General features: G+C 58.9%; 10 protein-coding genes across 10 annotated transcripts; 6 read left to right on the top strand and 4 right to left on the bottom strand.

Moving 5' to 3' along the window:
• Nucleotides 1–255: 255 nt before the first annotated feature.
• Nucleotides 256–1,992, top strand: LTHEOB_10632 (Type-2 protein geranylgeranyltransferase subunit beta protein; the record flags this gene model as incomplete). Its single annotated transcript, XM_035507299.1, has 2 exons — nucleotides 256–526; nucleotides 596–1,992. 2 exons carry the CDS (start codon nucleotides 256–258, stop codon nucleotides 1,990–1,992), a joined length of 1,668 nt encoding a protein of 555 aa, XP_035367242.1.
• Nucleotides 1,993–3,176: 1,184 nt separating this feature from the next.
• Nucleotides 3,177–4,187, bottom strand: LTHEOB_10631 (Integral membrane protein; the record flags this gene model as incomplete). The annotated part of the gene is made up of 3 exons (XM_035507298.1): nucleotides 3,177–3,780; nucleotides 3,977–4,014; nucleotides 4,074–4,187. The coding sequence occupies 3 exons, from the start codon at nucleotides 4,185–4,187 to the stop codon at nucleotides 3,177–3,179; spliced, it is 756 nt and encodes a 251-aa protein (XP_035367241.1).
• Nucleotides 4,188–4,605: 418 nt separating this feature from the next.
• LTHEOB_10630 (C6 zinc finger domain containing protein) lies at nucleotides 4,606–6,856 on the top strand (the record flags this gene model as incomplete). Its single annotated transcript, XM_035507297.1, has 3 exons — nucleotides 4,606–4,667; nucleotides 4,731–4,757; nucleotides 4,810–6,856. The coding sequence occupies 3 exons, from the start codon at nucleotides 4,606–4,608 to the stop codon at nucleotides 6,854–6,856; spliced, it is 2,136 nt and encodes a 711-aa protein (XP_035367240.1).
• A 575-nt stretch (nucleotides 6,857–7,431) lies between these two features.
• LTHEOB_10629 (uncharacterized protein) lies at nucleotides 7,432–9,778 on the top strand (the record flags this gene model as incomplete). Its single annotated transcript, XM_035507295.1, has 2 exons — nucleotides 7,432–8,028; nucleotides 8,081–9,778. The coding sequence occupies 2 exons, from the start codon at nucleotides 7,432–7,434 to the stop codon at nucleotides 9,776–9,778; spliced, it is 2,295 nt and encodes a 764-aa protein (XP_035367239.1).
• Nucleotides 9,779–10,449: 671 nt separating this feature from the next.
• LTHEOB_10628 (uncharacterized protein) lies at nucleotides 10,450–11,277 on the bottom strand (the record flags this gene model as incomplete). The annotated part of the gene is made up of 2 exons (XM_035507294.1): nucleotides 10,450–10,980; nucleotides 11,176–11,277. 2 exons carry the CDS (start codon nucleotides 11,275–11,277, stop codon nucleotides 10,450–10,452), a joined length of 633 nt encoding a protein of 210 aa, XP_035367238.1.
• A 479-nt stretch (nucleotides 11,278–11,756) lies between these two features.
• Nucleotides 11,757–12,112, top strand: LTHEOB_10627 (C6 transcription factor; the record flags this gene model as incomplete). The annotated part of the gene is made up of 2 exons (XM_035507293.1): nucleotides 11,757–11,954; nucleotides 12,014–12,112. 2 exons carry the CDS (start codon nucleotides 11,757–11,759, stop codon nucleotides 12,110–12,112), a joined length of 297 nt encoding a protein of 98 aa, XP_035367237.1.
• A 469-nt stretch (nucleotides 12,113–12,581) lies between these two features.
• LTHEOB_10626 (F1/F0 ATP synthase assembly protein) lies at nucleotides 12,582–13,576 on the bottom strand (the record flags this gene model as incomplete). Its single annotated transcript, XM_035507292.1, has 2 exons — nucleotides 12,582–13,338; nucleotides 13,401–13,576. 2 exons carry the CDS (start codon nucleotides 13,574–13,576, stop codon nucleotides 12,582–12,584), a joined length of 933 nt encoding a protein of 310 aa, XP_035367236.1.
• A 703-nt stretch (nucleotides 13,577–14,279) lies between these two features.
• LTHEOB_10625 (Mevalonate kinase) lies at nucleotides 14,280–15,968 on the top strand (the record flags this gene model as incomplete). Its single annotated transcript, XM_035507291.1, has 2 exons — nucleotides 14,280–14,561; nucleotides 14,610–15,968. The coding sequence occupies 2 exons, from the start codon at nucleotides 14,280–14,282 to the stop codon at nucleotides 15,966–15,968; spliced, it is 1,641 nt and encodes a 546-aa protein (XP_035367235.1).
• Nucleotides 15,969–16,240: 272 nt separating this feature from the next.
• LTHEOB_10624 (N-acetyltransferase) lies at nucleotides 16,241–16,997 on the bottom strand (the record flags this gene model as incomplete). The annotated part of the gene is made up of 2 exons (XM_035507290.1): nucleotides 16,241–16,920; nucleotides 16,976–16,997. 2 exons carry the CDS (start codon nucleotides 16,995–16,997, stop codon nucleotides 16,241–16,243), a joined length of 702 nt encoding a protein of 233 aa, XP_035367234.1.
• Nucleotides 16,998–17,159: 162 nt separating this feature from the next.
• Nucleotides 17,160–18,416, top strand: LTHEOB_10623 (Nad dependent epimerase; the record flags this gene model as incomplete). The annotated part of the gene is made up of 2 exons (XM_035507289.1): nucleotides 17,160–17,714; nucleotides 17,784–18,416. The coding sequence occupies 2 exons, from the start codon at nucleotides 17,160–17,162 to the stop codon at nucleotides 18,414–18,416; spliced, it is 1,188 nt and encodes a 395-aa protein (XP_035367233.1).
• Nucleotides 18,417–19,466: the final 1,050 nt, after the last annotated feature.

The following is a 19,466-nucleotide window of genomic DNA, read 5'->3' as shown; positions in this document are numbered from 1 at the left end:
CGGCGACGCGACGCTGATAAAGCTCCCGAGCTGCAGCTCGCCGAGGAAAGAGCATCCTCACCCCGGCCTAACCGCAGCAGCCGCAGTCCTCGGTGGCTGACGACTTCTGATCCTCCAGATCTTCCGCCTCTCGTCTCCTCTTTCTTCCTCTCTCCACCAGCTTCAGCCGCTCCTTTCTGCACCCGCCGGTGCCCTCCGTCTTGATTGTTCTGTCCTTACACCCAGCTCGATTGCTCCGTTGCTTCCCTGCTCACCATGACGTCCTTCACCTCAAACATCCCTCTACTCTGCAGCGTCTGTCCCAAGCAGCCCAAGTTTTCCGACGTTTCCCACCTGCTCACCCACATTGCGAGCAAGGGCCACCTAGCCCACTACTACAAGCTGCAGATCAGGGCCGCCAGCGAGACCGATGCACGCCAGCAGATTGACTCGTACAATACCTGGTACACCGAATGGGGCATTGAGCACCTCATGTCGGACCGGATGAATCTGAAGGACAAGCGCCGGACGCGCACGAGAGCTGCCAGTGAGTCTTTGGTACCGCACGCTATTATTGTCGGACGTGCTATTGTCGGCCGTGCTAATCGAGTGAAAGACGCTCGGGCGCGGCAGATTCCAAACCCACTCCAGGACTCCCTCCGCCGCAGGGCCACGAACACCCACGCTCTCGATCCTCGTCTTGCAGATCAGCTTGTGAAGGACGAGCCCAGTCCCTCGCAGTCTCCCAAGTTCCCCGATCGCCATCATCTTCCGCCCGCATTCGTGCCGAAGCAGAACGCCTGGCCCAGCCCGTTCAGCCATTCCACAGTGTCGTCCAGTATGATCGAAGGCTCGGACATCTTCACCGAGAAGTCGGACCCTTGCTCCCGCCCCGCCACGCCGCCGATGACAGCCCCATCCACAGCCCCCAGCTTCAGTGCCGACAGGGATGACGACGAGGTCGTCGACACCACCGTTGTCAGTGAAGCTTCGAGGCTCAAGGGCATCTACTGGCCAGGAATGGACATCTTCGACTCTGCCACTCCGGAGATGAAGCGTAAGAGGAACCAGAAGAAGGACGTCTCTGTCGTCGAGCAACTCGAGTACAACAGTCGCGAGGTTGAAGCGACGGAGCATATCTGGACGCCCTGCGGCACCCTGCGCAAGGAGAGACCCATCTCCGGCTCGGTGACTGACAGTTCTCCGGCGAAGTTCGACGCCTCTCCTACCATTGACTATCAACTTCGTCCGCCCCTGTTGGAGCTAGTACCGAATCTCCGTGACTCCTCCCGCCAGCAGTCCCGCACCGGCGCGCGCAATCGTCGCAGATCTCCGAGGAAGCGCAACGACAATGACCTGATCTTGGAAGACGAGCTCGACTTGCAACGCGCCTTGGGTCAAGGCCAAGTCTCTGACGAGCGGCCCGCCGAGCCCTCTCGCAAGCGGCGCAGGCCTGGTTTCGATGTCTTCAGGCAGGAGGATGACGAGCCTTTTGGCCGCTCGACCAGCATGACCATGCTGACCTCTGAGTTCAACCATCCATCCCAGCAGGAACAATCACGCTCCCCCAACCAACCTCAGCAGCAGCGGCATGATAGGGTTCAACAGCAGATGGACCGAGTCACCCAACACGTGGGTCAATCTCAGCACCAACTGGGACAGTCTCTGCTGCAGCAAGACTACTTCCACGGCTTGGATTTCAATCCCTTCGGTCACGGCATGGAATCGATGCATTCTACTTACGACAACATGCCCGCGCCCATGGCCTTCCACCAGACACCCACCTACTTCGAGAATGGGGTCACTCTCATGGGTCATCCTTTCCAGACTTTCCAACAGCAGACGGACATGAATGGACTTCTTGGACCTGGCTTTCCGAGCACTAATTTCTGGGTCAACAACAACGCATTTCTGACCCCAGGCGCGTTCGGACTGGAGGACACGGGCCCCAAAGCTCAGCCCAAGATGGAAGATGAACGTGCGTTCTCTGCACCGACGACACCCAACAATTGAGCAGGGCATTTCCTCGCGTGGGGCGTGCGAAATGCTGTATGCAGACACGCATATAGCAAGCTCGGACGATGACACGATGGACTACCGTCCTCTTTTCGATTTTCAGCAAACCGCATCTCTTCGCTGACGCGCCTGTTCTTCGCTGGAGGGCATTTGAGATATCCTAAGAATTTCTCTACCGGGACTGGCCTTTTTATTTCCCTTTCCAAGCAGCCCGTGTTCATGTCAATAGAGCTTCCGCCTTCATACTTCCCGGACTCTTGATAGCCTTCTCCATGGCATTCGAAGGAAACTTATCATCAACGCGCACGCCAATATCGGCTTTTAGCGCGACATTCAGGCGATGCGATCGTCGTACATTTGGCTTTGCGGGTCCTTTCTGATTATTTAACGAATCATGGCTAACGGCTAACGGCTGATGTCTCTCTCTCTCTCTCTCTCTCTCTTTCTTTTGGTTTACTTCCAATTCACACTCGCTCGGAAAAGTTAAAAAGGGTGATGAGAGAGGTTTCCTTTTTTTTTTCTTTTGGCGCCAATAAGGTTCAGGTCTCCACAAACGATTTCTAGCATCCGGCGATTTAAGGTGTTCATGGGAACTCTCAGGCTAACAGGCGGGACTTGCATTTCCTTTTCAAGCATCTTCGTAGGCATCATCTTCAGGAAAGCGACGGCGTACAAAATGGGATAGGCTTTTCCCTTCTCTTTTGCATTGTCAAATGGGTCAATGCACGATGTAGCTACAGCGCTTGCAATGACTTGTGGAGGACCAGAGAACAGGGATACATAGCCATGGACGAATGGAAGGTTGGCTTCACGGATGGCCGCTCGCTGAGGTGGTGAGGCCACGGAAAGAACTGGCCCTGTTCTAAGGCAACGTCAACCTTGAGGAATTCGGTAACAATCACGTACTAATGAAGCGAGCATCTCGCCGCGGCCTAGAAAGGTCTACCGATATAATATTGTCTATACAAGTCCGTTATCTACGCTGGACTATCTAAAACGAACAGAGACAGGAGCCGAGCCAAGATGCACCAGCACGTCCAGAGCATGTTCAAAATCGAAAAAAGATATCTTTTCTCGGCCAATAGATGTACATATAGATTATTCGTCATCCACGACAGGCAAACGATAATACCCTTCGCAGACGGACCATTTAAAGCTTGCTTGGCGCCGTTTGAGGCGCGTTACAAGTCCTTCTTGGCATCGCCATCCGTGGCATCATTCCTGCTCAAGCCGTTCACAGCTTGGTACACAGCCTTGAGGGCGAGTGTGCTGACGGCCATGATGGCAGCGGCGCCGGAGAAGAGAAGGACGCGCGCGTTGGTGTCGAGTTGGCCGAAGAGCGGGTAGGGGTAGAAGCCATTGTGGGCGAAGCAGGCCTCAACCCAGAACCAGTAGCTCACGGCCACGAGCGAGCTCACGGCCAGAGCGGGGGCGGCGGTGAGCGTCCAGGGCGGGGAGAAGAAGAGAAGATCCAGGGCGAGGAAGAGGGCGGGGGCGAGGTGGAAGGATATGTCGGGCAGCAGGTGGAGGACAGGAAGATCCGGGTGCAGGAGAAGGCGCGGGTCGATAGCTTTGATGACCCAGTAGAGGACCGAGATGCAGCACTCAAGCGGGGCGGATGTCAGAGCGAGCAGGTTCTTGGCGCGGTAGAGCGTGCGGGAGAGGGTCAGGTCAGCGAGAAGGGCGAGGACGTAGGTCAGGAACCCGAGGGACAGGCCGCAGCAGGTCAGAAATTGCAGGTGCCAGCCCCAGGATTCGCTGATGGGGTTGGGTTCGTAGATTAGGCTGGGATGGGACGTTAGCTGATGCTACTTCGCATGCGGATTTTGGAGCGCTTCTAGCTCTCTTCCTTCCCCGGCGCCCTGAAGAGCTGCAATATGGTGGGATTGGAGGCCGAGATACTCGGGACGTGCCTTCCCGCGGGCTTCCGGCAAGGAGGAGGAACTGTTGAAGGCGCAGGCAAAGTTGATGGGGAGCATACTAATGAAAGGAGTATGCGAAGCTGCAGCAACCGATGAACTGTCGAGAAGGTGCTGGTCAAAACTTGCAGAGGGCGACTGGTGACGGCTACAGCGTACGTGGAGCAGCGCGGATGCACCGCGCGATGGGCTGTTGAGGCGCTGCAGCGGGTGCTTCGACGCGAGCTTCCGGCCCTCTTTGACAGCAGCATGCTGGACGGTATCCGCGATCATGTTCGGGGTTTTGTTTCCGGAGAAAGCGACAGGCGGAAACGGCTGGAGTTGGAGATGATGAGAAAAAAAAAAAGGTGGGTTGGCAGGGCTGCGGCAGCGTTAATGATGACGCCAAGGTCGTGTCGCGTCGGCACGTGGGCGGGCGTCGCAACCTCCCGCCAGCTGGCAGCGTCCGGGCCGACAGCGACACCAGCTGCCATCTACGGCCCGCGCATTGCCGCAACGGGCAAGCGGTGGGCGGTTGCTGGGAGCTGCTTCGGGCAGGCCAGCGGGAGCGATAGTGGCGAGCAAGCGATGGGGGCTTCTTATCGCCATCCCGCTCAGCACTGCCTTTGCCGCCAAGCGCTGGCGCCTTCCTTGCCCCCACCTACCTGCTGCTGCTTCTCGAGACGACGACCCGCAACGTCTCTCGTCGAACATGCCGCGCCCTAAGAAGGACGGCGCGCCCGAGCCCAAGAGACGGAGCCGGAATGGCTGCTGGTGATGCTCCGCGCTCGAACAATGCGCCATTTGTGCTGACGCGCCCTCTGCGCCATTATACAGGCCCTGCAAAGCCCGCAAGGTTAAATGGTACGGTCCACCCTTCCCCACCGCCGAACCCTCGCAATTGACGCGCCCCCAGCGGCGAGGAGAAGCCGCGCTGCCTGAACTGCGAGCGCCAGGGCGAGACGTGCGACTACTCGATCCGCCTCAACTGGGGCGGCCGCTCCAAGCGCTCGCGCGACGACTTCGCCGCCTCCGTCCTTCCATTCGACGCCCACCACTCGACCGCCTTGCCCGTGGACCCCCGCATACAGCCCCGCGACTATCCCTCTCCTCTGCCCGACTTCGCGTCTGGCTCTCCCATGCTGCCCCCGCTCCGGATGCACCCTCCAGCCAGTCCGCCCGCCACCACTTCCGCCGAGCACCGCACCAAGCGCGTGCGGCTGAGTCCGACTGACGCTTCGCCTGGGACGCAGAGTGCCGCCTCTGGACCACCGGATGCCCCGTCGCCGTACTCGATCGCCCCCGCCACGCCCTACGGCTCGTTTGTCGGCACTCCGCTGACTCCTGGCTCCTCCGTCGCGTCTGAGGAGAGCGCGCTGAAGCCTGGTTCGAGAGCCCTGGCCGCTCCATATCAGCCTTCGCCCGATCCTCGTCGGCTGTCTGTGAACGACCTGCTCATTGACGACGCCTCTTCGGCGCGGGAACAAACGCCCCATTATCCCGCTTCGGACGTCAAGTCCGGCACCACCACGTACGGATACGACATCGGCCAGCCAGATCTTGACACACCGCGGAACGACGATGGCGCGGCTATCGCGCTGTTCAGCCCCCCGGTCTCCTACTGCGGGCCGAACTATTTCTCGTCTGACGGTTCCGATGAATCGCAAGGGCGGCAGAAAAGCATCGCGTTCGAAGCAAATGGCTACTACGCCAAACCCGTGCCAATCAAGATCCCCAAGGCTTTCGAGCCGTTGCCTTCTTTGCTCTTGGAGAATCCCATGAACCTGCTGTATTTTCACCATTTCCTGAACCACACTGCTCGCATCCTGGTCCCGCATGACTGCGAACAGAACCCATTCCGTAATATCCTCCCGCAGCTGGCTGTCACCGACGACGATCTTCTGGGCCTTCTCCTGGCATTCTCTGCGAGCCACAGGGCACGCTTGCTTTGCCACCCCGAACCCGCAAACCGGATAGCGGTTTGGGTGCAAGATGTGTTCCCCAGGCTTCGGCGCGCTCTGGACAGCGCCGAGCAGATTTCTGATTCTAACTTGTGTACCGCCATCATGCTTGCTTCGTTAGAGGTCATATCGCCCAATGCGTTCGAGGTTCCGATTTCCTGGCAGTCTCACCTCAAGCTGGCTCGCCAGATGATTATCGCACGCGGCGGGCTCCGGTCTCTGAATCGCAAAGACAAGGTCGCCTATTTTTTGAGCCGGTGGTTTGCGTACCTCGACGTTGTCGGGAGCCTCAGTGGCAGCAAGAACGACACACCGCTCAACTCTGGCTACCTTGCCGTCGGCGAAGAAGATGCCATCCGTGATGGCCAGATAGACTGCCTCCTCGGCTTCACTAACCGCTTCGTCGGCTGTCTCGCGCGCATCGCGGAGCTGGCAAAGCGCTGCGAACCGCTCCGCATCGACGAAGCGAGCGGGTCCGTTCGCGAAGGCTGGCAGCCGCCTGAGGATGTCGTTGCTGCAGCAGAGCAGCTGCGTATTGACCTGCGGAATGGATGCGAGAAGGTCGTGTACAAGGGCTGTACGCACGGCGACCGCTCGGCCGCCGACTCGCCACCAGAAGAGGTCAAGGAGCTTCCCTGGGACGAGGCCGAAATATACGCGACTAACGAAGCATTCCACTGGGCGGGGCTGCTCCATCTGTTGCGCCGCGTTCTTGGACGGCCGCCGTCGGACCCTGAGGTTCGGAACGCGGTCCGCGAGATTTTCAACGCGCTTGAGCGGGTACGGCCGGACGGCAGTGCCGGAGCATGCTTGCTGTTCCCAATGTTTTCTGCCGGCTGCGACGCGCAAGAGGAGGGCCAGCGCGAAAGGATTCTAGAAAGGCTTAATGCAGTGGAAGGGTTCGGGATGAGCCAGGTGCAGAGGGCGAGAGAGCTTGTTGAGAGGGTCTGGAGTTCTGGAAGGCCGTGGGAGTGCGAGGTTAGAGGAGAGTTCTTTGGATGATTCGAACGGACTGTATAATTGTACCGGCTGTTATGAAAACGGACCTCACTGTGGGATCTTCAGCAGTTCTGTCGACCATGACGATGCCGAACGATGGACCTGCACGCCCGTGAGACTCCATAGAAGTTTACCCTGGCTCCAGTCAGGTCTTTGTGCCGGCATGGGTCGCTCATGATGTTGCAAAGGTTTCGAACACTATAGCTCAAGGCTTTGACTGGACGCTCGTGCACTGAAGCATCATCCATCGGTCATCTGCAGGATGCAGGTGGTCGCGCATTCCCAAATCTGCAGGACCCTGAGGACGACCGCTTATAAGAACGCAACCTTCACCCAGACGCTTGAGAGGTCTTCACCCACCACCCACTGCATATGCACTTTGAAGGCACCGTGACATCAGGTCCGTTCGCCAACACCGTCGTGAGGAGCTGGCCATTCTGACAGCATCACAACAACTCAGTAAGGCCATCTGACCTCATTTGTTCAGAGCAATCCACTCGCTGGTATGCCAGCGGGCCTCCACCCCCCCCTCAACCTCACATTAGCCGCCCGAACCACTTGATTTAAACAACGTCACCATGAACTCTTACGAGATCCCCAAAGACCAAGCTGCAGCGTACCACCTCGGAAAGCTCGACGCTCAGCTTCGTGCTGAGCGCGAAGCCCGCATCCGTGCTGAGCAGACCGTTGCCTGTCTGCTCGGGCTCCGCGTTGACGAGCACGGCCCGCCTGCTGCCAGCAATCTCTCCGGTTCCGGCACAGCCAGCAAGTCCGACACGGGGCTGCTTCAGCAGCGGCTTGAGGAGCTCAGGCTAGAGGTGGAGCTGGAGAGGCTGAAGGCGAAGCTTCACCATGACAAGCGCCCCGGCTCCAACGCAGTCCTTGGAGGTGTAGTCCACGCTTCTCCGGCAAAGATGGAGGATGCACTGCCTCCCGAGATGGTAATTGATCCTCCGACCGTCTATAACTCTTCAGAGCAGTTTGCAAAAAGGGCAGAGCTTGGACATCAGGACCGCTCCGAGGAGACCGACATCCCAGCGGCAGAATGGATGCACCCAACAAAGAAGGAAGAGCGGAAGCCCAAGGAACCCACAAAGTCGCGTCATAAGAGCTACTTTGCCCCTTCTTCTGCAGCTGCTCCTGGGGATGTGACTGCGGTCGAGGAATCTGCCGAGGTAGAGTTGTACCCCGGTTCGTCATTGTTGACGTCTGCTAACCCAGAAGCAGGTCCACGCTCCGGAGCCCGTCCGACCGACCGTATCCGCAAAGAGCTTCTCGCAAACCCAGCACAGGGACGAGACGACGCGGTTCGGCCGCTTCGAAAGGGATCAACTCCGTCCTCCTCGCTCTCATGGCCGTCCGCCGCCCAACCCTCGCCCTTTCTATCCTGGATACTTCCCCCAGCCCTGGCCACCGCAGATCTCACCTCGACCTTACTTTGGTGGTAGCAAGCTGATCTCTTACGCCGACCTCGACCGGCCTGTTGAGGCCCCCCTGCCACTGCACGAACAACCGTCGAGCGGCTACCTGGACTTTAGCGAGGACCTCTACGACGAGCCGTCGGCCTCGAAAGTCGATAACAAGAAGGCGACCGCCACGTCTACCCCCTCTTCTTATCAGCTTGTCCCAGAGTCTTACGGACTCAAGCGGAGCATTCACGCAAGGAGCCCGTACTGGCCCATCTTCAAGTCCGCCCTGCATAACCACCGCCATGTGGACGTCACCAACATCCTCTCCATAGAGTCCATCCCTGGCCTCATGGAACAGGCGTCCAAGAGCTACCTCCTCCTCTCCGTCACCCCGCCAAAAAAGACAGTCTGTGTCGTCTCCCCAACCGAGGTGGCCACTAGCTACGCGCTGACGCTCGAGTTCGCCCGCGGCGATGCTGCTGCTGACTTTGTCCGTTCTACCGAGTACGCCTCGCCGAGGGAAAAAGGATGTAGCAATGACTTCAAAGCCACCCAGCACTGTGGCCCAAGCCCTCCTATCCCCATCGAGATTGGTGAGGTCGTCTGGCGCGGCGGTGCAAGCAGAACGCTTGTCATTGAGGATCCCGGTGCCGCCCTACGCGTTCCGGCGAACTTGCGCTATCAAATCGAGCACTGTCCATACACTACCAGCGGCAAGGATGGCGGAAAGGGTGGTGGTAGCGCAGGTGGATGCGATGGTAGGCTGCAAGATCCGCCCGAGTTCCTGCAGGATGGCTCGATTAGGTTGGTTTTCTGGGACATAAGGGATGCGGTTGTGGCGTATAAGAAGTGGACCACGAGCCCACTGTTCAAGCGGACAGAGATAAGCTACGAGAGATACGGTGTACTGCCGGAGCTGGAAGGAGAGGAGGACGGCGAGGGGGATCCGAGCGCCGGTAGAGAGGACATGGCTAGAGGCATACAGGAGAGCGACGGGAAGCACGATGAAGACCCCAAGAACAGCGAAACCAGTGGAAAGGACATCGAAACCCACGGCGCCATGACCTCCGCCATCGCCTCCGTCGGAATCGAGAGGGAGGAAGATGACGGCTACGCCGCGGGTAGCAGCGAGGATATGGAGAACTCAGTCATCCTCTCTCCGAAGTGCAGCATCTCGAGGGAGGAGCCAAATATGCAGCCAGCCAATGCTAGCCAGCGAAGCCCCATCCCCACCAGACACCAGCCCGCCGCTAGCCCTCGCCGCCGCATCGGGGTCTACCTCTCTTCTCATGAGCATGACTTGAGCGTCGAGTCCACTACCGAAGATGAAGATGAAGACGACCTCGACCGTGACGCCACTCGCCACCCAGCAGCTGGAATCAACCACAACACCATCCTCAACTACGATGGAACTTCTGACGACATAGAGGAAGGCGAGATCCGCGAACCCCCGGCCATACCAGCGGAGAAGTTACTCACTTCAGGGACTATTCCTCAGGAGCCCGATTCCGCATGATGCTGAGCCTGAAAGTGCTGAGCATAGGAATGCTGAAGACGTCCCATGTAGGGCTATATACCAGCCTGGCGAACTTGGAAGTCATCGACCAGTCAATGGGAGCCGGGGGCCGAGAAGCCGCATTGTGAGCGTGTGTAGCTCTGATTAACATGGCTATTGCTGCATAGGTTTGCTGAGGCGGGAAGATGCAGTCGAAATGCGCTTTCCCCATTCTTCCTTCTCTACAGGAGGGTTTCATGGCGTACGATCCTCTTCTTCTTTTTTATTAAGTCACTACCATCTTCCCCCGTTCCCTAAGGCCAAGGTCTTTTTCCCTAGCAATCTTATGCCACATATCAGGAGTTACAACATAACACTAAACGAAGAGGCTATATTTTTTGTGCCTTGAGGCGTTTAAAAAGGGCGTAGCCACCTTAGATTAATTTTATCACACATTTGCGTATTTCATGTGCTCGAAGAGGCCAAAGTCTACTTGGGAGTGGATTCCGTTACACAATCATGAGTATCCGTCGCGGGCGCCATTGACGACAGCTTACCAGGTATATCATCAACCCTCGAAAAGAAGCCAGCTTCCGTGTCATCAGCTGTTTTCGTAGTAGAACATACCTTGTTCCGCTGATCACTTTTTTCTACCAGACCCACCCCCGCCAATCTAGCATCCTGGGGAAGTCTTACAGTAGCCAACCCATTCCCGCGATTACCACACCCAACACCCTGCTAATGCCGACGGCGTTGTCCACGGCTGCGGCGCCCTGCGGCTGCGACGACCCGGTCAGGCTGGCGGAAGAGGAAGCAGAGGCCGAGGCGGCAGCAGAGCCACTCCCCCTCGCACTCGACGTCGTCTTGATGCTTGCCTCGCCGCTCCCGCTCCTACTTCGACTCGCATCCGCGCTCGTGCTTCCCGTTGCCGTACCAGGGACCACATTGCCATTGCTCGGCACGCTTCCCGTCGTGTTCGGCCCCAGAACTCCACTCGTCGTCGTCGGCGAGGCTGCGGAAGTTGGCGAGCCTCCAACGCCTCCCGTGTGTACTGTCGATCCCGTCGCGACCGGGGGCAGCGTGGCGCTCGGGCTGCCGACGACGCTCTGTAGGCTCGTCGTCAGGTCCTGAGTGTCGACGGTTTGGACGCGGTCAGTGGGGGAATCCGGGTTGGCGTTGCGGGGCAGGAAGGCGAGGAGACGTTCGGCGAACGGTTTGGGGCGCTAGCAGGGGTTAGTGAGGGTCCGGCGTTGGAGGCGAGAGTTAGTGGCTATGTATGAATTGGTGGTGACTGAGAACAGTCGGGTGCTAATATTGAGGAGTTCACGAGGTGGTCATGTGAACGGCTCGATGAGGGCACGTTTGTTGGCCTGGAAATGGGTGCTGTAAACGGCTCGGTGCTATGGTGGCAAACTTACACCACCCTGATTCTTCAAATCCATCTCCCCGAGCCCCATGGTCGAGACGACGAGAGAAATGAGCGCAAACGCTACCAGGAACCGGTAAGTTGTGGACGACATGATGCTGATGCAAAAGGTGGGGCTGACTGGAGCAAAGCGTCCAGCGGAAGGGCCGGTGGGTTAAATAAGTGGACCAAAGCTTAAGAGCGGAGACGGCGTTGAGCTTGTCGCAGACAAGCACACCAGCGTGCGGGGAAGGCGGTCCCTGCCCACGTCATACAAGGGTGCACCTGCATGACCCAGCGCCAGATCGACGGATTCTGGAACAGAAGCCGGAAATACGCGACACTCATCAGCTTGCTCCCTTTGAAGACCTTCCCAGCCTCCACTCCCTCTGCTGCTGCGTCTACGCGATGCTTTCAGCACGCCAAGTCGTCGCGCGCATTCCTTTCGCGGAGGAAAGCGAACGACAAAGACGAGTCCTTTCAGCAAACGGCTTTCAACAACGGAACAAAGCACCGGAATCCAAATGAAAGTGCTCCTATTCGGTCTCTACCAACTCCCGTCAATCTTTCTCCCGTCAAACTATCTTCATCAACATGGGTTTCTGGGCCGATCTCCCGTGGAGCAAGGAGGTACAACGCCTCAAGGAGATGCACGCCGAGGAGCAGCGAAAGAACAAGTTTCTTAAGGATTTGAATCGTGAGCTCATAGCCGATCTGGAGATAACCAAGGATGATCTGAGACGCTCGGAAAAGTCGGAGTCAATTTTGAGGAGTATGAAGATCCAGCTGGAGGTAGGTAAGGACGGCCTATTCCTCCTAGCAGCATGCTGATCATGTCCTCGGCTACTCAGGATGAGCTTAGTGAAAAGACCTTCCGACTCACCCAGGCGGAGCGGGAGTTGACGGTTGGTACTCGTGCCAGCCCCGACGATAGAGAGGTTGTGGGCTGACGACAATTTGCTGCAGAGTAGGACCCATGGTCCAAGTAACAAGCAAGTAAGGCCGGGGGAGTCCCGTGAGATCAATACTTGTTCTCTGACGGCAGTTCGGAACAGATCCAGGATCATGTCGAGCACCTCATAAAGGAAAGAGCCCACAGTCTGAGGAGAAAGCGATCGTCAACCGACACTCTCCACGCGCCACCAACTTCGAAGCGTCCAAAGGCATCTCCCGCGGTATAGGCGTACTGTTATTGAGGTCTGATGTTGAAGTTTCCAAATCGTGCGACGGTCGAAAACACTCACTGGTAATTGTTCGCAAAGGAATGGATGGCGTTGACGAGAGGGAGCGGGATTTTCTGATTTTGGGATTTATGAGCTGCTGGGTGTGTGCTTTCAAACACGACGCAGGCGTATCCGTACGATCCGCATTCATTCTTTGAACCCAGCGCAGAGTCGTAGTCTAGCGATATTTGGCATTTTATATCTTTTCCGCCTCGTCTAGAAGCTCCTCGACCTTGAAGCCGCCATCACCACGGCTGAACATCTCCAGCAACGACTTGCGCTTGCCACCAGCCTCCTCGGCCTGCAAGCCATAGAATTTTTGCAAGCACATCAGCAGCCACTTGCCCTCGTCGACTGACACGCCACGATTCTCGACCACATTGCCCTGTACCAGCACCAAGCCCTTGGATCCAGCCATGTCCGCATGGAACGTGACGGTCGTGTGCGGGGCGGCAAACTCGCTCCGCAGCTGGTACTCGGCCAGGTGGGTGAACAGAACGGTGGCGCAGTTTTCCGCGGGGAAGGTCCATTGCATGAAGTGGATCTCGGCGGCCTGGCCATCCTGGCTTTGGCGAGGGATGGGGAGCACGAACTGCGGGTGCTGGCGTGCGTTCTTGTATATCGTATCCCAGCCGCTGCTCTTCATGACGGCGCAGAGCGACTGCGGATTGCGTGCGTGGCGCAGACGCCAGATCATCTCAATCTCCTTCTCGGGCAACTCCAGCGTCTTTTCGACATCGATGAAGGAAGAGAGCGTCTTCACGCCCGGCGGAAGCTTCGAGTCAGCGGACGACTGCGAGGCAGACTGCGCTGTCGGCGGCGGCGGGGGTTTGAAGGGAAGCTGATCGGTAGTAGTCTCGGCGGTCGAGGGCAGCGCGGCTGCCTCTTTCCGCACAGTCTCGATTTTTTCTTTGTAGACTGCCTTGAGCTCGTCAATGTCCTTGACGCCTGTCCTGGGCCTTCTGTCAGCCTGGGCTCGCAGCACGGGAAGCAAGCAGCAGTCACCATGGCATACTCTTTGGCTTTGCGGTCGAGCTTTTCCTTGTACTTTGCCAGCACGCGCTGCTGGGCGCCGTGGGTGGCTAGGTAGCGGACATCGTGCACCTGGGCCCACCGCCTATGGGCGAGGTTGGGCGTGGAGAGCGGGCGGGTGACCAGGCGGCGGAAGGCCGGGGCGCGGAAGGAGGCCATGGCGGGTGTGTCTTCGCAGAAGCTTGCACGTCAGAGCTTCTCGCGACGGCACGGGAGCGCGTCGGCGAGAAAGTGGTTGCCGCGCGCGCACGTGCTGGAAGGCCTCGCCGCCCGCCACTCAGGCGCTGGCTGTCTGGCAGGCAGCTGACATGGCGGCGCTGAAGATTGGGCGAGTGGCCAGCTCATCGTACCCAGACACTACAACCAACTGCTGCACCGCCCTGCCGTCGCCCTTGCGGCCATCCGGCCCAGCTCCACACAACTGGGCCCTCGACCAGCGGCCTCTGGATCCCCGTTCGGGAAGGCCGTGTCGTAATACGCAAATGCTTCCGCCTGATTGGCCTCGCGCGGCCATCGTCCGGCCGTGGCCCGCATGGCAAGGCTGAGCGGCCGGCTAGAGCTATGGCTGCCCAGGCAGACGGCGATAGCGAGGCGGACGGCAAAGGGCGCCTGCAAGGCGAGCGTTGGACGCGGCGGGTGTGCCTGGCTTGGCCTGTGCCATTGACGCAAGGGGGCATCAACAACCCCAGATTTTCTGGCGAGTCACCGCTGCCGCAGTCAGAAAGGCGGCCGTCAGCTCCCACACCGCCCTCAGGGTGCCAGTAAGCCGGAGACCCACCCGTATCTGCCTGTTAGCCTGCCTGTCCAGCTCAACCTTTTCGCGTGCCCCCCGTTGTCCTCAGCCAGACGCGCCGTTGCGACCATGAGCGGCGCGCTTGAAATCGCCCACCCGTCCCACCCCAACAGCTACGCCGCACCCTCGACCGACTCGGACAGCGACGCCTCCTCGAGCACCTCCAACGCCGTGCACACCCCCAACTCGCTCGCCAGCATGGCCTCTCCGCCCCCCGCCGACGGCGCCGTCAATGGCGCCGCGAGGCCGCTGCCACACCGCAAGAACTCGTCCCCGCTGATGCCTCCTTTCATGGTGTCCGCCCCGGGCAAGGTCATTGTCTACGGCGAACACGCCGTCGTCCACGGCAAAGTCTGAAACTCCCACCGGCTCCCACGCTAAACGCTGACTTTGAGCTAGGCAGCCATTGCTGCTGCAATCTCCCTTCGCTCGTACCTCCTCGTCACCTTCCTCTCCAAGTCGAAACGCACCGTCTCGCTCCGCTTCCCCGACATCGACCTCAACCACACGTGGAACATCGACGACCTGCCCTGGCCCGTCTTCTCCGCCCCCGACAAGAAGAAGTACTATTACGACCTCGTCACCGCCCTAGACCCCGAGCTCGTCGACTCGCTCCAGCCGCACATCAAGGCCGTGTCTCCCGACCAGCCTGAGCACATCCGCAAGATCCATCAGGCCTCGGCCTCGGCCTTTCTCTACCTCTTCCTCTCGCTCGGCTCGCAGAGGTCTGCTCCCTGCATATACACGCTTCGCTCGACGATACCCATTGGCGCGGGCCTGGGGAGCAGCGCCAGCATCGCGGTATGCCTGGCAGCCGCGCTGCTGCTTCAGATCAGGGCCCTCAGCGGCCCCCACCCCGACCAGCCCTCGCAGGAGTCGGAGCTGCAGATCGAGCGCATAAACAGGTGGGCTTTTGTCGGCGAGATGTGCATCCACGGAAACCCGTCGGGAGTGGACAACACGGTTTCCAGTGGCGGCAAGGCCGTCCTGTTCCAAAGGACGGACTACTCGAAGCCGCCAACCGTCACTCCACTGCGCGATTTCCCCGAGCTTCCCCTGCTCCTGGTAAACACACGGCAGTCCCGCAGCACGGCCACCGAAGTCGCCAAGGTTCAGCACCTCAAGAACGCGCACCCCCTCATCGCAGAACAATTGCTCAGCGCCATCAACGACGTGACGGAATCGGCGCATCGGCTCATCTCTGCCGAAGACTTCGACCCCCAGGACCCCGCGGCCCTGCATCACCTGGGTGATCTGATCACCATCAACCACGGTCTTCTGGTCTCGCTGGGCGTGTCGCACCCGAAGCTGGAGCGGATCCGCGCGCTCATCGACCATGCCGGCATTGGATGGACCAAGCTCACCGGTGCCGGCGGTGGTGGATGCGCCATCACCATCCTCAAGCCCGAGGCCAGCAGCCGCCCTGTCTCGCGGCACAACTCGGTCAGCGTTGAAAACGGCTTGGACCTGAAGGCAGGAAGGAAGTCGAAGACGCTTGTTGATCTGGAGCAGAAGCTGGTGGCTGAGGGATTCGAGAAGTTCGAGACGACGCTTGCCGGCGACGGCGTCGGCGTGCTGTGGCCGGCCGTCCTGCACAACGTCTCTGGAGAAGAAGGCGGCGAGGAAATCGACCAGGAGAAATTCCTGAAGGCCGAAGGCAATCCGGGCATTGAGAAACTGGTCGGAGTGAACATGGCCTTGCCTGATGGTGAGGGCAACGCCGAGTACAGGGAAGGCTGGAGGTTCTGGAGGCCGTGAGGGGGTGAGGAACGAAGTTTGTTTGTCACGATACGCTTATCACGAGGGTGGCTTTTTGTACTATTGGGAACACGAAGATGCGAGCGAATGAGGTTGGGTCAATGGGATGTAATGTTCAGGCCCATGGTCATGTTCTGACTGTGTATGGTCTAGGTCTTTTTCTGCCGGCCTGTACTCTAGGGGGAGTCTTTCTCCAGATAATCGAGCTTTAATATGACGCCACGGGATCTCTTCATCGACTTTGAGCTTGGCAATCTTGAGCGTATCCATGCCTACTCTGCTGCAATTTCGTAGCCCAACTCCACGCCGGCGTCGGCCCGCTTCGCCTCCTCCCCGTTCACATCCAGACCTCTCCTCAACTCCAGCTCGCCGAAGAAGTTGGGTGTCTCGCTCAGGCGCGCGAAGCCCACCCTCTCGAAAAGACGCAGGCTCCGCTCGTTGTTGGCGCCGATCTTGACGCGCAGATGCTTCAGCAGCGCTTTCCTCGAGCCTGAGGGCGACGCTGCGCAGTACTCGGCCAGGATGCCGTCGATGCGGCGGCGGATGTAGGCCATGAAGACGGACAGGACGGCGGCGCCGTAGCCGCGGTTCTGGTGCGCGGCCGAGGCGATCATGATCTCGAGCTCGCCGACGACGGAGAGCGGGTTGGCGTCTCCGTCTTCCTGCTCGTCGTCCGGGACGAGGAAGAGGTTCACGTCGCCAATCATGGCGGCCGGGGCGTCGTGGACTTTGCCATGGACTTTGTCAGGAGTGGCTGGTGGTGCAAGGCAGACGATGAACGTCAGCTTATCTGCGTCGTCACGCCAGCTGCGCTGCATCGCGTACTCTTCGTCTAGCGTGAGCGGCTCCGACGCCGTGGCTTCACGGATGGCAGGGTCTTGCATCCAAGCATGGTAGGCGGGCACGTGGTGTGCGCTGTAGGGGACCAGTAGGACGCGGGGGGTGAGGAGTGCTGCGGAGGGGGCGTCAGTCGGTGCAGGAGCAAGCTCGGGAGGGTGCAGGCGCACCTGTGTGTTCGTTTATTCTCATCTTGGCTGGTCTAGTGGAGATGCGATAGAGGGTCGGCTCGTGGCCTGTGGATTTTCTTGCCTGGTGCCGAAGCCGGAGGAAAATTTTTAGACTGTCACGCCAGTGCGCGCAAGATTTCAGCATGTCGCTCGGAAGCTTCTTTCCACCAACCTTGTGCAGTGCATGATGGATGACGTCATGGTGTTGAGCGCCTCTTTCGTTCCGTCTCCATTCCAGTCAAACGTCAGCTCGACGACCATGGATCTCGAGAAGCAGCACGTTCTCATCACCGGCGGCTGCGGCTTTCTTGGCCGGCACATTGTTTCCGCCTTCCTCTCCCAGTACCCATCGCACCAATACACCGTCGTAGACACCAGCTCGCCTTGGTCACTCCCAACTTGCTCCAATGTGCATTTCCTTCAAGTCGATATCTGCGACCAAGAAGCCGTCCGGCGTTCCTTCACCACCGCACGCCCTACCGCTGTCGTGCACAGCGCTGGCATCGTCCCAGCCGGCGCGTCACGGTACCGCCAACGGGACCGCCGGCGCGTGTTCGAGGTGAATGTAGACGGCACTCGGAACGTCTTGGAGGCGGCCAAGGAGTGTTCTAGCGTGAGGGCATTCGTGTACACGAGCAGCAGCACCGTGTTGGGTGACGATCTGAGCCGGGAGGTGCCCAACGCAGAGGAAGAGTTCGAAGACGTGCGAAGGAAGAGGTGGATATACGGAGAGTCGAAGGTGATGGCCACCCCGTTCCTCTATTCCTAGATATTTCCGCTTCTGGTGGTGTCTGACCTGGCTTCCCAGGCGCACGCCGAAAACATCGTCCTTTCCGCAAATTCCCCTTCTTTACCACGGCCCTTCCTCACCACCGCTCTCCGGCCCTCCGTCCTCTTCGGTCCGGGCGACACAAACCTCATCCCCGCCATCCATGCCCTCGTCGCCACCCGCGCCGCCACCGCCGTCACCCTCGGCTCTGGCTTCAATCTCTACGACATTACCTACGTCACCAACGCCGCCGACGCCCACGTCCTCGCTGTGCAGAATCTCTTGCTGGCTGCATCGCCCTTCAACCACGACGGTGTTGATCGAGGCCCTCCTTCCGCCGCCGGCCTCCCCGTCTTCATCACCAACACCTCGCCCATCCCCTTTCGCGACTTCTGCCGCGCCGTGTGGGCCCAGTTCGGACACTACCCGCCCTTCGAGGTGCGTGTGCCCGTCCCCGCGGCCAGAGCGCTGGGCAGCCTTGCGGACGCCGTTTCTTGGGCCTTGAGCGGCGGCGGCTTGTGGTTGGGTCCGAGCTTCAGCCTGTCGAGAGGCGCGGTCGAGGACGCCGTGGGCGTGAGATACGCGAGCGGCAAGAGGGCGAGGCATGTGCTGGGTTATGTCCCTGAAGTTGGATTGGCACAGGGGGTGAGGCTGGCTTGTGAGGTGAGTTGACCGCTTTCTTCGTTTCCCACGCCCCAGAGCGCAGAGGGATGGTCGTTTTCTTCGTGGGTTTTCTTGAGCATGTTTGGCTGACTGGATCGAATCCGATATAAGGATTACAAACGAGTGCTAGCGGGGAAGGAAGTACCACAGTGGCAGAAGTAAATAGAAGAGCCAGCCTCCGTAAAGTTGATCTTGCGATGTTCAAAACAATCATGGGCTGCCTGTTGTGATGAAAGAATCGTATTGTGGATGCACTGGAATGAGACACCGGGCGACCTATTCAACTCTCTCCTATCAACCAAGCTAGCATGTCCCCCTATGCCCTCGCCGTTTTCTCGGCGACCCCAGAGCCGGCAAAAGCCCAAGAGGGCCCATGATTCCATCGCTTCTGTCCAACAAGGCGAAGTTGGTATACAAAGATGATATTCTGCTTTGAACACAGACTCGTGCATCCCGCTTCTTCGTGGCAGGGAGTTTGGGGAGCTGGCTGACCCATTTGGTGGGCCGGAAGGGGTTGGTGATGATGATTCCGAGACGAAGAGGGCGACTGGGGTGGAAGGTGAAAAGCTAGGAGCGAGGATGTAGGTTTCCAGTGCCGCCATTGCGAGTAGGTCGGTACACACTTGACAGGACTGGGCGGACGAACTGCTCGTAGAGTGAGAGAAGTATTTATAGAGCTGGGGATCCGGTTCCCGGCCTGAATCAACATCATACATGAGCACATCCCCCACAGTTCGTCCAATAGCTCAGCTTTCACATCCAATGGCGTTTCAACCCTTACTTATACGTGGAGATCTTCAGGCGTTTTCAAAGTGCACCCACGTACTATAGCCTATAGCTCGGATAAGTTGTCATGGAAACGGCAAGGCGAGCCGCAAAATTTCAATTTGGGACGATGAGAAGAAGTGCTACGAAGGAGAGAGAGGCCACGAGCAGCGGAGCCTCTTAACCACCCAGTCTTGGCTTCGATGCCTCAGGCACAAAAATGGTCGATGACTAATCAGGCACCACCAGGACCGTGACGACGCGGCCCAGCTGTCCTTACCATTAGAAGGTCGC

The sequence above is a fragment of the Lasiodiplodia theobromae genome (assembly GCF_012971845.1).
Source record: "Lasiodiplodia theobromae strain AM2As chromosome Unknown scaffold_40, whole genome shotgun sequence".
NCBI lineage: Eukaryota > Fungi > Ascomycota > Dothideomycetes > Botryosphaeriales > Botryosphaeriaceae > Lasiodiplodia > Lasiodiplodia theobromae.
This window is presented reverse-complemented; position numbering and strand designations above follow the sequence as displayed.